Below are 13497 nucleotides of genomic sequence, written 5' to 3'. Positions count from 1 at the left end.
TTTGTTAATGCAAGGTTTGTTAATGATTAATGTTTGTCCCTGATTTCTGACATTACAGTAAAACAAAGAAGAACCTTGTCAGAGGTCACTCAGGATCAAATAAGTTCATCCAAGCTTGTCAGCAGCTATTGCTTTTATCTAACCAGTGATGTTTAATCCAGAGGAAATAGAAGCTATTGATTGCCTTTGCACTGTTGTTTTTACCGTAGGCTACTTACAGCAAGACTTCCAGGATGCAGCATCAGCCTTTCTCTGATCCCTCATCCCCTGAGTGCCACAGCCTTTTCTTCTTGGTTTTCATAGCCTGCCTCCTTGTCTCTTCCGCATGGATGTAGATGTCTGAAACAGGGAAGCTGCTTCTTGGGCTATTTCCCTTGCAATTCATAGGAGACATGCTGTAGCTGAAGGATAATTTGTTTGAGTCTGCAAAAGAGGTACAGAGTGTCTGCAGGACCTAATGGATCCAGGGGTGCATGTTAAGTAGTGCCTGGAATTGAGCATTCAGAATCTTGGGGAATCTATTGAAGTTCTAAGAATAAAGTTATCTTTTTTCTTTCCCCCCCTGATGAAAATGACACTGTGCAGAGACTCCTCAGCTGCTGATTTGAGTGCTCTGCCTTTTTACTGGGTATCAAAGCACTCCAGAAGAGCCCTTCTCAAGCATGTTTTCAGCTGCTACCATCTGATGAAAAAAATGAAAAGCTTATTGTGAACGATGTGGTGCCTTTTTCACAGTGATGATTTTTACCTATACCTCATAACTGGAGGTTATATACCCTCATAACTTATTAGTGCCATGCATTTGCCTCAGTGAGTTGCTATGACTGGGTCTGTATTTCTTTTGAGGACTACCTTCCCTATTATTATACCAAAAGTTTTAAGAAAGCATGGAGTAAAAAAAAAAGAAAGCAGAGTAGGCATCACCAGGGGCTTCTTCCCTAGTCAAAGCTGTGCAGATGAACCTGTGGCTGTGCCCTTGACCAGTTTGTGTTTGCTTCTGTGGCTCTGAAACATCAACCACTGGGATGACTGTGACAGTTTTGTCCCCCTAGTTATAAGACTTGGTCTTGATGATCTCTGTTGGTCACTTCCAGCTCAGGACATTCTATGGTTCTGTGAGTTGGTATGAAGTTGAAGGTAGTTTGAAAAGCTAAATCCATGCAACATTTTTGTATTTTCCTCCGTGCTTCTCTCCCCCCTTTCCTCTTTCCTCCCTTCCACCCATCTTCTCTCCCTCCCTTCCTCCCTTCTTCCCTTCCTTCCTTTTTTATAAAACGTTAAACGTAGGATTAGACAGACGGCACCCAAATTCAAAACCAATGTCTAAAAAAAATTCACCGCAGCAGTTGCTAATAGCTTCAGGCATATCTGCACTTAATAATAAATTTCTTTACACTACTGCAATGACTGTCAAGCACTTTTGTGTGGGTCTGTCCTAACCTCAGTATCCAAGTTCCCATCTTCCTCTAAATGGAAAATAAAAGCCGCAAGCCTAAGTCTGAAGATACATGTATATACATTATGGTACTGTTTTAGCAGCACTTGAATTAGTCTCCTCAGGCACATACATATTATTACAGAGCTTTAAAGCATAGGACCAAGTACTACTTTCAGCACCACCCATGACAGTATTTAACATGATTCAATGCATAGCTTTACCCTCATCTTACACTGTCGACTCTCGTTTCTTGATGCTACCATCAAAACAGTGAACAGACAGCACAGCTGTTAATTTTCTTAAACTTAAGTAATATTCTAGGAAATTGTAGTTTATTTAAAGCATTACTGCTCTTCTCAAAATGCTTGTGAGGAAAGATTTAAGTTCATTGCTTTCATTAACTTCAGCTCCAAATGTGAGCATGGTGACCACAGGTCTGATCACCTGTGTCTTGGAAAGAACCCTAACAGCAAACCATCCTTCACCAGCTCTGTGTAGCTGCTTTGGTCTGGGTGAATTAGTATGGGAAATAAGCCCTGTAACAGAAATGGGCACCGCGTCTGACTGTCTGTGGCACTCGTGTTGACTCAGCCACCTGATCATTACTATCTCTCCAAACCACTCCTGATATTTTTAAAGAGGGAAATAGGTCTGCTGATGGCTGGTTTGTTCACAGTCCTGTCCTTCTCCGTAGGTACTCTGTTCAAAGAATCAATTAAATATGCCATGAAATAAATGAGGAAATATATATTTGATCAAGCAAAAGATGAGCAAAGGCTTCTCTGTGAACCCTAATCACACATATCCCAAATCTTGGAATCATCTTTCTAAATCTGTTACCCTACCATAGATTTAAATACAATTTTCCTCTTACAAAAGATATATTTGGAGATAAGATCTCACACAGATCACTGCAAAGTTGGATTTTAGATATCTGACTGCCAACAGCTTATGGGCTGATTTGGCCCAGCTCCATGACTAGAGGGACCTGCAGATCTGCACCCTGCAAAGGGATAATGGAAAAGGATAGAGAGGTGGGCCCAAAACAAAGCATCGATGGTGACCTGAGGAGAAACAAACTAATGTACTAAGTAAGAATGCAAGTTAACACACTATACTACAATATAATACCATATAAATAGAATTGAAGATAATAAATTGAATAACATGAGAGAGTGTCCAAAAGCTGAAGGCCTTACTGTAATGCTGAGGAGAGATTTGTGTTGAGGATGAGCAGAAGGGAGGAGAGCCTGGTCTCAAGACCTTGCCAGGGATTTTACCTCTTCTCTGAATGCAGATTCCTCTGGGGGATGAAGTTCTTCTTTTCTGGAACAGGTGCCCAGAACTGGAGCAGTAACTCTTTAACTTCCAGAGCATACATGATGCTGTGATGTGGAATACCGACAGCCAAAAATCATAAAACCACGACACTGACCTCTACTAAGAAAATGACAAACGGAAAAAGAAGAGCTTATATTTATTTTCTGTGCGAATCTGCCACTAGAGGGGGAAGAGAGCAAATGTGAGGAGGTAAGAGCCACGTGTTATGTACAGTCCTTTGCTTAGCAAAACGCTACCTGTTTCAAAACTCCTGTTTTATTTTAGGTTCTGCAGGATACCCACCAGCACTGTCCCTCTATTAGACTGCTGTGTCCTCCCCTGCTGTCTTTCACCGCGATCTGCCTCATCTCTTAACTTGCAGCTGTTCCTGGTCAGCACTCCTCGCCATTTCTGCATAGCTCCCACTCTTTTGTCCGTCCCCTGTCCTGCCTCCGCTGCACAGCTCCACCCTTCAGCTTTCTTTTTTCTTCCCCGGCATTACAGCATTACAAAAACCAGTCCTTCTGAGCTGAAACACAGTCTGTACACAAAGCAACTAGCAGCTTTCTGCCCCCACTCACCCCATGGTGCACTGCACCCCCACCTGTGCTGCAGGATGACAGCAGGGCCTGCACACCACACCCAGAACAACACAATTCTGCTGCATAGTGGGAGTGGGGGCGACGTGGGTGCTTTGACAGCTTATCTGCGTTTGCGGGTTCTGAGAGACACTGCAACAAGTTATCGATATGGAAAAAAACTTCGTGAAGATTTCACTTTCTTGAATTCTTCCTAAGTCTGAATGTTATTGGTCAGATCTTCCAGTTTTAAGAACTTTGGAGGTATTTTTGTGGGAAAAAAAAATGAAGGAAAAAAACCACCGGTGTCTTTTAGACTTCAGACTATGGGGATGTCAGAGCTGCTTGGCAAGAGCTCACGCATACATTGCTAGAGCTTTCAGCACCGGTGTGGTTCTCATTAACAGACAGCATGTCTCAACTACTTCCCAAAGCGTTATTCAGGCACAGACGCTGAGCCTGGACACTTTGAAATCTTACAAACTCACATCTGTTAAAATGGGGAACTGAACATGGCCACGGCAGAGGAGAGGCACCCCCAGTGCTGAGCCACGAGGTGCATCGGCAGGAAGCTTGTTCGGATGTGGAAAGCACCGACTCAACCTGAACTCGGGGCGATCCATTCGTGTGCTGAACGCTGTACGGGAGGAGCAGTGCCAGCACAGGGCACAGCCCTCGTTCTGACAAGTCTCTGCCGAGCACCGGGCTGCCGTCGGCCACGACTACGGGGAAGAACCCCATTCCCCGGTCCTTTCCGGGCGGGCCCCCGGGGCAGCCGCCTGCTGCGGCCTTCCGCACCGCTGCCCTCTGCGGGTAGGGCGCGGGCAGCGCGGGGCCGGTACCCGCGCGGCAGAGGCAGAGCCGTACCCGCCCGAAGGCCGCGGGGCTGCGCGGTCCGTTCCGGCCCAACCGAGCGGCGGGGCGGGGAGCGGGGGCGGTGCCGCTGCCGTGACCCGCTCCCGGTACCGCCCACCCGCGCGGGGGCGGAGCGCGGCGCTCCGGCGGCGGCGGGGCCGGGCGCGGGCGGGCAGGGGTTCCTTTCGGCGCGGAGCGTGTGCGCAGCGGCCCGCGGTGCTCCGGCGGCGGCAGCAGCAGCGCTCCGGCCGTGGGGCGGGGGAGGAGGTGCCAGACTCCGGCGCCGCTCGCCGGTGTCGAGGAGGAGCGGAGCGGCCGGAGGAGAAGGAGGAAGGGAAGCGGGCAGTCAGCGGCTCTCGCTCGGCCCCGCGGCGCCGCCGCCGCCACTTCCCCGCCGGGTGCAGCCCGAACCTGATCCGCTGCCGGAAACTGCCGGCTCGCCTCCGGCCGCGGCGCGGGGCTCCGGGCGGCGCTTTGTGTCCGGCGCGGGCGGCGACTTGTGGCACTTGTCGGAGGAGCGCTCGGGGCTGCCCCGCCGGAGGAGCGCCCTTAGCGCGGTGCCGCCCGGCGCGGGGGCACAACTTTCCCCCGGCAGCGCCGTGCGGGGCGGCGGGAGCGCAGCGCGATGAAGCTGAGCCGGCAGTTCACGGTGTTGGGCAGCGCGGTGTTCTGCGTGGTGATCTTCTCCCTCTATCTGATGCTGGACCGGGGCCACTTCGACCACCCCAAGAGCCCCCGCCGGGAGGGCACCTTCCCCAAGGTGAGAGCGGCGCCTTCGGGCCGCGGCGGGGCGGGGGCGAGCGAGCGCCCTTCACACCGCGAGGGGAGAGGGCGGAGGGGACGGGGAAAGCGAAGCGGGGGGGACTTGCACTTTCTCCCGTTGAGCCGCCGTGCCGGGGGTAGCGGGGAAGCGCGGCTCCGCTGTCCGGCGGGGCGGGTGGGCCGGCGGGGCAGGACGCGCCGTGCCGCCTCTGGGCGGCGCTGCCGAGCGCGGCGCGGGCAGGGAGGGGCGGTGCTGCCTCCGGCCGCGGCGGGACCGCGGGGCGCCCGAGGGGGGCGCGGGCTCTTGGCGAGTGGCAGCCGGGGAGGTTGGTGCCACGGAGAGCTGGAGGGCAGGCGTTAACCTCGTCAACAGGTGGGATGGGGGAACGCCAAGTTCGCTGTCGCTGAGCGTTGGTTTGGAGCCGGAGGTGGCTCACAGCTGGCAGGGCGGTGTGGCCGTCGGAGAGAACACCTCGCCTTGTCTTGGTGCATGCATGGGTGGAAAGCTAAAAGCTACTTAGTTGTAGTGTTAAAATAAGCTGTCTCTATTTGTAACAGGAGTTAAAGTATTTTGGAGAACACGCAGAATGCCGTGCAGAAGGGCAGAACTGCTGTGTGTGAAGAGTTTTATGCTTTTGCAGTAGTAGACCAAAATTACAGGAAATTAGGAACCGAAGATACAGTTCATTTTGTTTTCTTGTATTTGTTCTGTTTGGGAAATGAAACAACTGGAAAAATCTTAGCACAGCTATGAGGTTTCAGGCAGAACTTGGAAGACGTGCCAAAAAAGTAACGTCTTATTTTTCTGATGGAGTAACTATCTTCTCTTTTAGTGCAAAGATAATAGCTGACATCATTTTATTTTTGGCCAAGTTAAAAGCCTCAGCTTCAGAGTAGGAAAGGACACAGCTCTGTTCAGTTCTGCTTCATGGAGTTACAGTTCAGAGGTCAGACACTGGCTGTTTTTGGAACTAGGAGAACAGAAAAGAAGCAATAGAGAAGGAAGACCAGCTTCTTGCAGCGGTATCTGCTTGTTCTGTAACTCCAGCAGTGTTACAGACACTGTGTGGTACCTGTTAAAGCTATTGTGAGTGCTGTTTTGGTGGTATGGTTACTGTCACTGTTAGCAGAGCATCGTGTGTCCTTGTATCCCTAGTTGAGTTTAATCCTGGTAAAGAACAGAATAGGAAAGCACATCTTTATGTCATGTTTTGATTTAAAAAACTGAAGTGAATATGGAAGACCTACTGGATGTGTTCGGTTTTCCATTGTCAGTATCTCGCAGTTGAAATTCCAACAGTGCAGCAGTGGTCTTGTGGTGTAGAGTCAGGTAGGGAAGACATCTACTATCTGTTCTCCTTCCTCTCTTCTGAACCCTGGAATGTTCTGTTAGTGATTACTTGTTTCTACCTTTTCCAAACAGAAATCCCTTTGAGGCTGGTTGCTCTCGCTGCAGAATCCTCTGCCAGCACTGTTTCATTCCTTCTTTTGGGTTTCTAATCACCCTTTTCCTTCTTAGTTCATTATCCTTTGAGAAGGTTACGTGTTAAGCTGATGGAACTTTTTTGCTGCCCTTTCTGTTCTGAATAGAAATTTTTCACTTTGTTAAAAACTGGAATGCTTCTGAGCCCTGTCATGCGTCAGCTTAAAGTTGGAATGGAAGATGGAGAAGGGCAACGGAAGCTACCAAAAATATTTGAGAAGAATATGCTGTCTTAGCTTACAGGAAAACTATGTCACTGTAGCATTTCCAGAAGGCAACGTTCTGTACTGTAAGTGAAACTAGTCACAGATGTAGAAACTTCAACCAGTTTTTGTTTGTGGAAAAGCTTTGGCAGCAGTGTATTGCATTGCATGTCTGTGGATACAGGAGGACTTTTTTTTTTTTTTGTGATGACAGAGGTCAGTTTTTTTTCCTTAAAGGGATAGATTTTTTTTTTTCTTTTCACTTTTTTGGTAGCTTCACTTCATCTTTTTCTGATCTGATAACGTGTTAGTTTTTCAACTTTGCTTCTCTGTACAGCTCAGCTAAGAGACCTCGCATGTCCTGAAGTATATCCTGAAGTATACATAACCTTGGAGGATGGAAGTGGGTACCACTGAAAGCATCCTCCCCTCTAAGCTTCTGAGTATTCATCTATCTACACTTCAATTTCTGCCAGGATTAGAGCTGGGATTTTTAGCTGGCAGTGTCTGTTGATCTGCATTATCCAAGGAGTGTGGTACCTAGTACCAGTGGTAAAATGCTGGTAATGATTACTATTCATCTTTCATTTTCACAGTTTCTTCCAGATGCTGTTTGTTGCATGATCTCATGATAGCGTGCCTCAGACTAAGGCTTGTGGACCTGTCTTCTTTCAGCTGCATTTGCCATTGTTCTCAAGGATTGCTCTTCCTGAGCTTGATTTCTAGTTTGAGAGTTCAGGTAGTTGTTCAAGCATGCCAACAGGAATAATTGCCAAAATAATTTCGGGAGAAGATCTCCCAAGAAGCATAAATATCCCTAAGCAGGAGCCTTTTACATATGCTCTAATTGAAATGCTTGAAAATGTTTTTTGCTGCTGTGTGAAGGCAAATCTGTGGTCTGACTCAGGAGGTGGTGATAATATCTTCTCTTCAGGGGCTGAATTTGCGAAAGCCGGCTTCAAAGTGAATGTTGTCCATGCACCGTGGTAAAGTGGCGTTATGGCAACTTGATAGAACTTGAACTGGTGAGATAATTTATAGCCTTGTCATCTCTAATGGTGCATGTTGCCGTAGATTGGAAGTCTCTGAGAACTTTGGGAAGATGAGGTACCTGCAGTATGTGAAGATTAAGGCTTGCTTTTCTTCTCATTCCCTCATATAACTTCATGGATCCCGCCTGATTATTGTAAACGTATCATTTTTAATGCAGCCATATCTTTGTCTTTGTAGCCACTGTAGGATCTCTTCTTGCTGTAGTATATCACAGACTCTGGTATTCTTCCACAGAGATTGTTCACTTCCTCTCCCTTGCTATTTTTCTTTATATTTCTTCGGTATGATTCTGATGTGGATCTCCAAAGTCCAGAACTGTTACCATGACTGCTTCCCATGAATGCTCTGCTCTGAAAGAGAATTTGGCCAAAAATCTCCTAAGAGAGCTAATCAGCAGTTAATAATGATCTGCTCAAGATGGCTCAGGCATTGCTATGTATTTATTGTAGCCTTCTCAGTTTAGGTAGTGTTGTTACTATACCAGTTATACTAGTTGTATAAGTTATGGAGAGTAGCAGCAGAATTGCTGCTGGATACCTTTCCCATTCCTCTACTCCTTTAAGTAAAGAAATAGAAGCTGCTGGGGAAAGTACGTACCTCCTTTTGGTAAGGCTGTCTGAAAACATCTGTGGCTGTGTGAATGGAGAGGAAAATACTCCGGCTATCAGTTCGTTGCATTTGAGAAAGCTATTGAAAGATCCTGAAAGTGAGAAGGACAAATTGTACAGCTGATTTGCATGCCTGCTGCCCTGCCTCAAAATAGGATGCTTCCTGTCTCAAGGCACACAAGGATACTGTGTGTCTTAGCATCCTGACTCAGGACAGGAATGATGTTTCTCCATTGTGCAGCGACAAGCTCAAGGTGGAGGAATAGCCTTAGATGCATTTTTGTATTATTATTGAATCAGTCCTCAGCTCTTACCATTGTGTAAATCACCTAGTGGAATTTACAAAACAAAACAAAAAAGCAAGCTTGAGCTAGAGTAAATTCATAAAAGCTGTTCATTTACAGAAGTTGGTGGAGTATTTCTTTCGATCCTGATTTGTGCTTGACTTAAGCCTCAGAGAGCACGGTGCTCATATAAGACCAAATAATATATTAAAAATGCAGCGTTTCTTCAATTAAATGGAGGATTTGTTTGGGGGTAATAATATTTTGCTTCAGAAATATGTCCTTCTGTATAGTCTTCACATTTTGTGCCTGAGCAAGTCAAAGCAACCACACAACAGAGCATCTTCTTTCACAACTGGGGTGGTGATGCTATGAGTTTAGAACAAAGCATTTTGTTTTTTTTCTAACCATTTTCATATATCTTGCTTTCGGCTTTTATGGGACATATCTCTACCATGTGCAAAGATGTTTGTGGAAATATGTTTTTGAAACTCAGGTCTGCCAGTTCTGGTTGATAACTGGAAGAGGTTGAAGTAATTGCTCTTTTTTATCTTAAGTGTTTCCCTTAAACTTTATTAGAAGGAGAACACAAACATACAGAAACTTCGATCCGTAGTTTTTTGCTGCTTTTTCTTTCTTTCCTTTTTTTTTTTTTAATTAATAATTTGCTGAATCAGATTCCTTCTGATCACCCCTCCCTGTCTCCCAGTGCTTCGTTATTTCAAACTTTGATACTCTTATGTATGTGAACAGCTTTTATGGGCTCTGTAGCTGCACTGTCTTGAACAGAGATGATGAAATACAGTTTTCTAAAAGCAGTTGGCTTGTTCTTTCATTTCCTGTATCCTTCCAGGAAAGGGTTAAGGCCTGGCTGTTGATGTTAATACTAAAGCTTCTCTGCTGGCTTCCTGTCTTCAAAGCATCTATATGATGCTTCATATACTTCTCAGTGAAAGAGACAAGAAGTAAGTATTGCACTGCGCAGTGTTATTTCATCTGTGCTTACCAGTTGTTTGAAAGTAATACCACCTGGCCAAAATATAATTCTTAGGTTGGAGCAGTAATAGGTGGAAATTGGAGCCAAGTACGTGGCAGAAACAGTAGCAGTTCTCTGAATCTGAGGGCTGAACAACGACATCGGCTCATGCTCCACAGTTGCTGTGCCCCAGTTCTGTGCAGTACATACCTCAGTTCCCTTCAGTTTTAGCAAGTCTTTATGTCTTCTGCTTTTGAAATCACAGAATGCAAAGGACTGGAAGGGACATGATACACCAGAAATACACATCATAGCTATAGTTTTCCTAGAGATATTGCAGTGAAGTAAGTGAAATCAGTGGCTTACCTGAACTACTAATACATACCTTTTTGTTGCTTCATGTTCTTATCGTGATCTCACAAAAATATTACAGCGAGCTCAATTTGAATGGTTCTCTAAAGGCAGGTAATTTTCCCTGACGAGTCTAGTGCTGTTCCTTGATGGAGTGACAGCATCGGTGCACAAAGAAGCCGATGTCGTAGTTTTAGCTGTCCTAACTTCAGAAACCTGTAATATGGATTTCTCTTCTTCCTACCAATTTCCGTGTGATTTCCTCTTCCACAGGCCTGTCATGCTCTGTCATGCTCCCACTTAAATTTATTGAGCTAGCAGTCTCGTCTCTTCATGAAGTGGTCGCCAGTTGCCTGTTGAAAGCAACTGCATTTTGAAAATGCGTGAACATTACTGCAGAAATGAAAGTTGCAACTAATATTCTTCTCTGCATTATTGAAAGCTTAGATGGAGAAAATTCTTTTGTCTTGCTCAGAATAGAGCAACAGAATATCCTGAGATGGGGGGGACCCACAAGTGTCATCCAGTCCAATTTGAGGCTCCATGCCCAAAATTCAAACCCAGTGTCTGATAACATTGTCCAAATGCTCCCAGAATGCGCCCCAGCATCTGGGGCTGTGCCCACTGCCCGGGGCAGCCCATCTGTATCTACTGCCCTGTGGTGAAGGCCTTTTCCCTAACCCAGCTGCCCCTCCCCTGGCACAGTTCTATGCCGTTCCCTCGGGCACTGTTGTTGTCACAGAGAGCTCAGCCCTGCCCCTCTGCTCCCTGTGAGGAGCTGCAGCTGCCATCAGGCCTCCCCTCAGCCTGCCCTGCTCTGGGCTGAACAGACCCAGGGACCTCAGCCATTCCTCACGTACCTTGCCCCCCCTTCTCCACCTTCCTTTGGATGCTCTGAAACTAAATCTTCCAACCCTGTATAACTTCGGGATGAGCTGCTCATGTGAAGCCCTATCCTACCAAAGCTCTACCTAGTTTCAGTACATAGTAGTATTTATCATCACTGTTAAGTGAGAGCTATGTTGCCTTCTTTCTTCTGAGTGAACTCTTTATTTGTATAGCCCTTCAGTAGCTGAAGGTGGAGATAAATGAAAGAGACATTTTTACCAATGTTACTAAAAAGTAGTTTACTGGCTTTATAAGTCATGTGATTTCGCATAATTTCACACTGCATTTCCTTATGTAAAATAAGGATGTAGATTCACAGGGTGGCGTTTAGTGGTCTCCATTTAGACTGAGCAATAGTTACCCAGAAAGCATATCTCCCATTTTCTATGTGGTTTAGTAAAACTCAAGGTCTTGGAAGAGAACTGCTTCTGTTCTAGGAGGAACTGATGCTGTAAACTCCGGACAAAATCTGCTGATGCTTATGAATTGTACAGCACTCCAAGTTGTGCTGTCTAGTATTTACAAGGCTATTTAGACCACAGCATTTCAGGAACGATTGACTAAGATAAAATTAAGACATCTCTGCTCAGGTATTAAAATAAAACTGCCCTTCAGTCCCAATAATGTGGAAAACTTTCAAACTTAATTTAGAAAAATACTGCTGGAGTACGATTTTAGTGATCAGTAGAAAACACTGTGTTTTATCTTCTGTTTTATCTTTTAATTAGACCTATTTGGTGCTCTTGTTACATGTTGCTAATCTGTTTTACTAATAAGTCGACATCAATCAACTGGCAACTAGCAAATGGGGCAGTGTAAGTCAGCTACCTTTATCAATGCTGAAGCTGAACTCCATTTGTTATTTTCATTGTCTTGAAGGCTTGGAGTATTTTTCATGTTTATCTCAAATTCTAAAATAATTTCATTATTGAATACTACATTTTAAACATTGTCTACTCCTGCCCACTAAAAACATGAGTAGGGAGAAAAGGTGAATTTAGACTGGAGGAGGCAAAGGAAAAAAAAAAAAAGCTTTTGGTAAGCGTTCTGTATGAAATTATTAACTTGAGAATGGATTCTTGATACTATCTCACTATTATTATACTTCATGAAGTCTGGGATCCACTTTTAGTTTGTGATACTGCTTTTTTTTAAAGTTAAATCCAATGGCTGACATATTGTGCAATGAAAATTGAAAATATTTTCAAAATCTACAAAGGCTTGGTTACCTGTCAGTTTTAAATTGGATACTGCATGAAGCTGTAGTTAAATATTCTTAACTGTAGCTTATCATTTGATGTTTTCCCTGCAAGCTGGGTTATTAAGTGTCATGTTTGAAATGTTTATAAGAGAGACATGATATATCTCATAGTCTTTGGAAAAGAAAGCAGATAGTTTTAATTAATGTCTGTTGTTAGTTTCCACCATGGGAGGTTAGGTAAAGATTTTCATCCCCAAAGATGAAGTAATTACATGCTTTATATTCTCATAAAAACTACTGCTCTTCAGTGTTCTAGATAGACTTGAACTCTCCACCTTAAGGATAAATTATTGATGAAAATTTATTGCAATATATAAAATCATTACTTGAAGATGAATGAGAAAAACAATACTATTTCTTTGGACACAAGAAGCATTGAACTCAGTTTTAAAATATTTTTTGCAGTATAATACACTATAAAAATGCTTGAACATGTCACATATATTTTACGATTTAAAGTGCAGAAATTTAAGCAAAATGTCCATCTTTCAGATATAAGAAATATTACATGACCTCTGGCTTAGGAAGTTTGTGTATGGCTGCCAGAAGCTGGCAGTATATGCCAATGGAAGGATGAGTCTAAACATGCATTCAGTGTTAAGTTTTTAAAATGTTCTGTCTGCTGTTGACTGCTTCTGGAAAGATGGTACTTAGCTGGATGATGTAGGGCAGGTTAGTGGTGTAATCAAGGACAGGATAGTTGGTGGGATATTGGTAATCACTGTGAGGCTCTTCACTTATAGGTGTAGGTAAAATATTTCTAAAACATACGTGAATTAGAAGGTAAGTTTTAAACATCTGTATGTTTTTACAGTTGCAGAAGAGGAGTATATAGTGGTGAGATAGGTGTGAATAATACTTCAACTGCTTACTCATTTGGTAATTTTGAGCTATAATCATATGTAGTAAAGCAGGTAATAGCTACAGTAGATGATATCTGTATTTTAGCTTTGTAGGAACTTAAAGATCAGTGGCTGCGTTGGGCAGCCTGTATAGTCTGAAGGAGTACTATTTTACGCTACAAAATGTTATCTGGGTAGAGAAACTTTTCCCCGTGTTTTTCTTTTTTCTTTTTGTTTTAAATATCAGACTTTGAAAGGGAAAATACTGTTTTTATGAAACATGTACCTACAGTACTCAATGTAGTTTGTGGAAGATTTTCAGCTTCGTTGTTTCTTCTGGGCCACTAGGGGGCATGGGACGACACTTTTTTTTTTTTTCTTTTTCTTTCCTGTGCCCTGTCATCTGCATATTGATCTCCTGTTCTTTGTTGATTTTATTTCATAAGTTTCTCGTATCTGAATTCAGTCTGTGTAGATTCTAGGGCCTGTGCCCTACATCTCAATTAACATAGCCTGGATCTATTGTCGAGATGCATGTTTGTCATTTGAGAAACAGTAAGGTTTTTACATGTGTTACATTTTTAAAACCTGTTAG

General features: G+C 44.3%; 1 protein-coding gene and 1 long non-coding RNA gene across 2 annotated transcripts in view; one reads left to right on the top strand and one right to left on the bottom strand.

Moving 5' to 3' along the window:
* Positions 1–4816: 4816 nt before the first annotated feature.
* Positions 4817–13497, top strand: part of MAN2A1 (mannosidase alpha class 2A member 1) — a 100919-nt gene continuing 92238 nt past the window's right edge. The window contains exon 1 of the mRNA XM_015849447.1: positions 4817–4951. Coding sequence (XP_015704933.1) covers positions 4817–4951 — 135 coding nt within the window. The remainder of the gene's footprint in view (positions 4952–13497) is intronic.
* Positions 7950–10032, bottom strand: LOC107306351. Its single transcript, XR_001552085.2, has 3 exons — positions 9946–10032; positions 8290–8392; positions 7950–8042 (listed from the first exon to the last, which is right to left on the bottom strand). It is a non-coding gene; the product is annotated as an uncharacterized LOC107306351 (long non-coding RNA).

The sequence above is a fragment of the Coturnix japonica genome, chromosome Z, assembly GCF_001577835.2.
Source record: "Coturnix japonica isolate 7356 chromosome Z, Coturnix japonica 2.1, whole genome shotgun sequence".
Classification (NCBI taxonomy): Eukaryota; Metazoa; Chordata; class Aves; order Galliformes; family Phasianidae; genus Coturnix; species Coturnix japonica.
The sequence above is the reverse complement of the archived record's forward strand: the minus strand, read 5'-3'. Positions and strand labels throughout refer to the sequence as shown.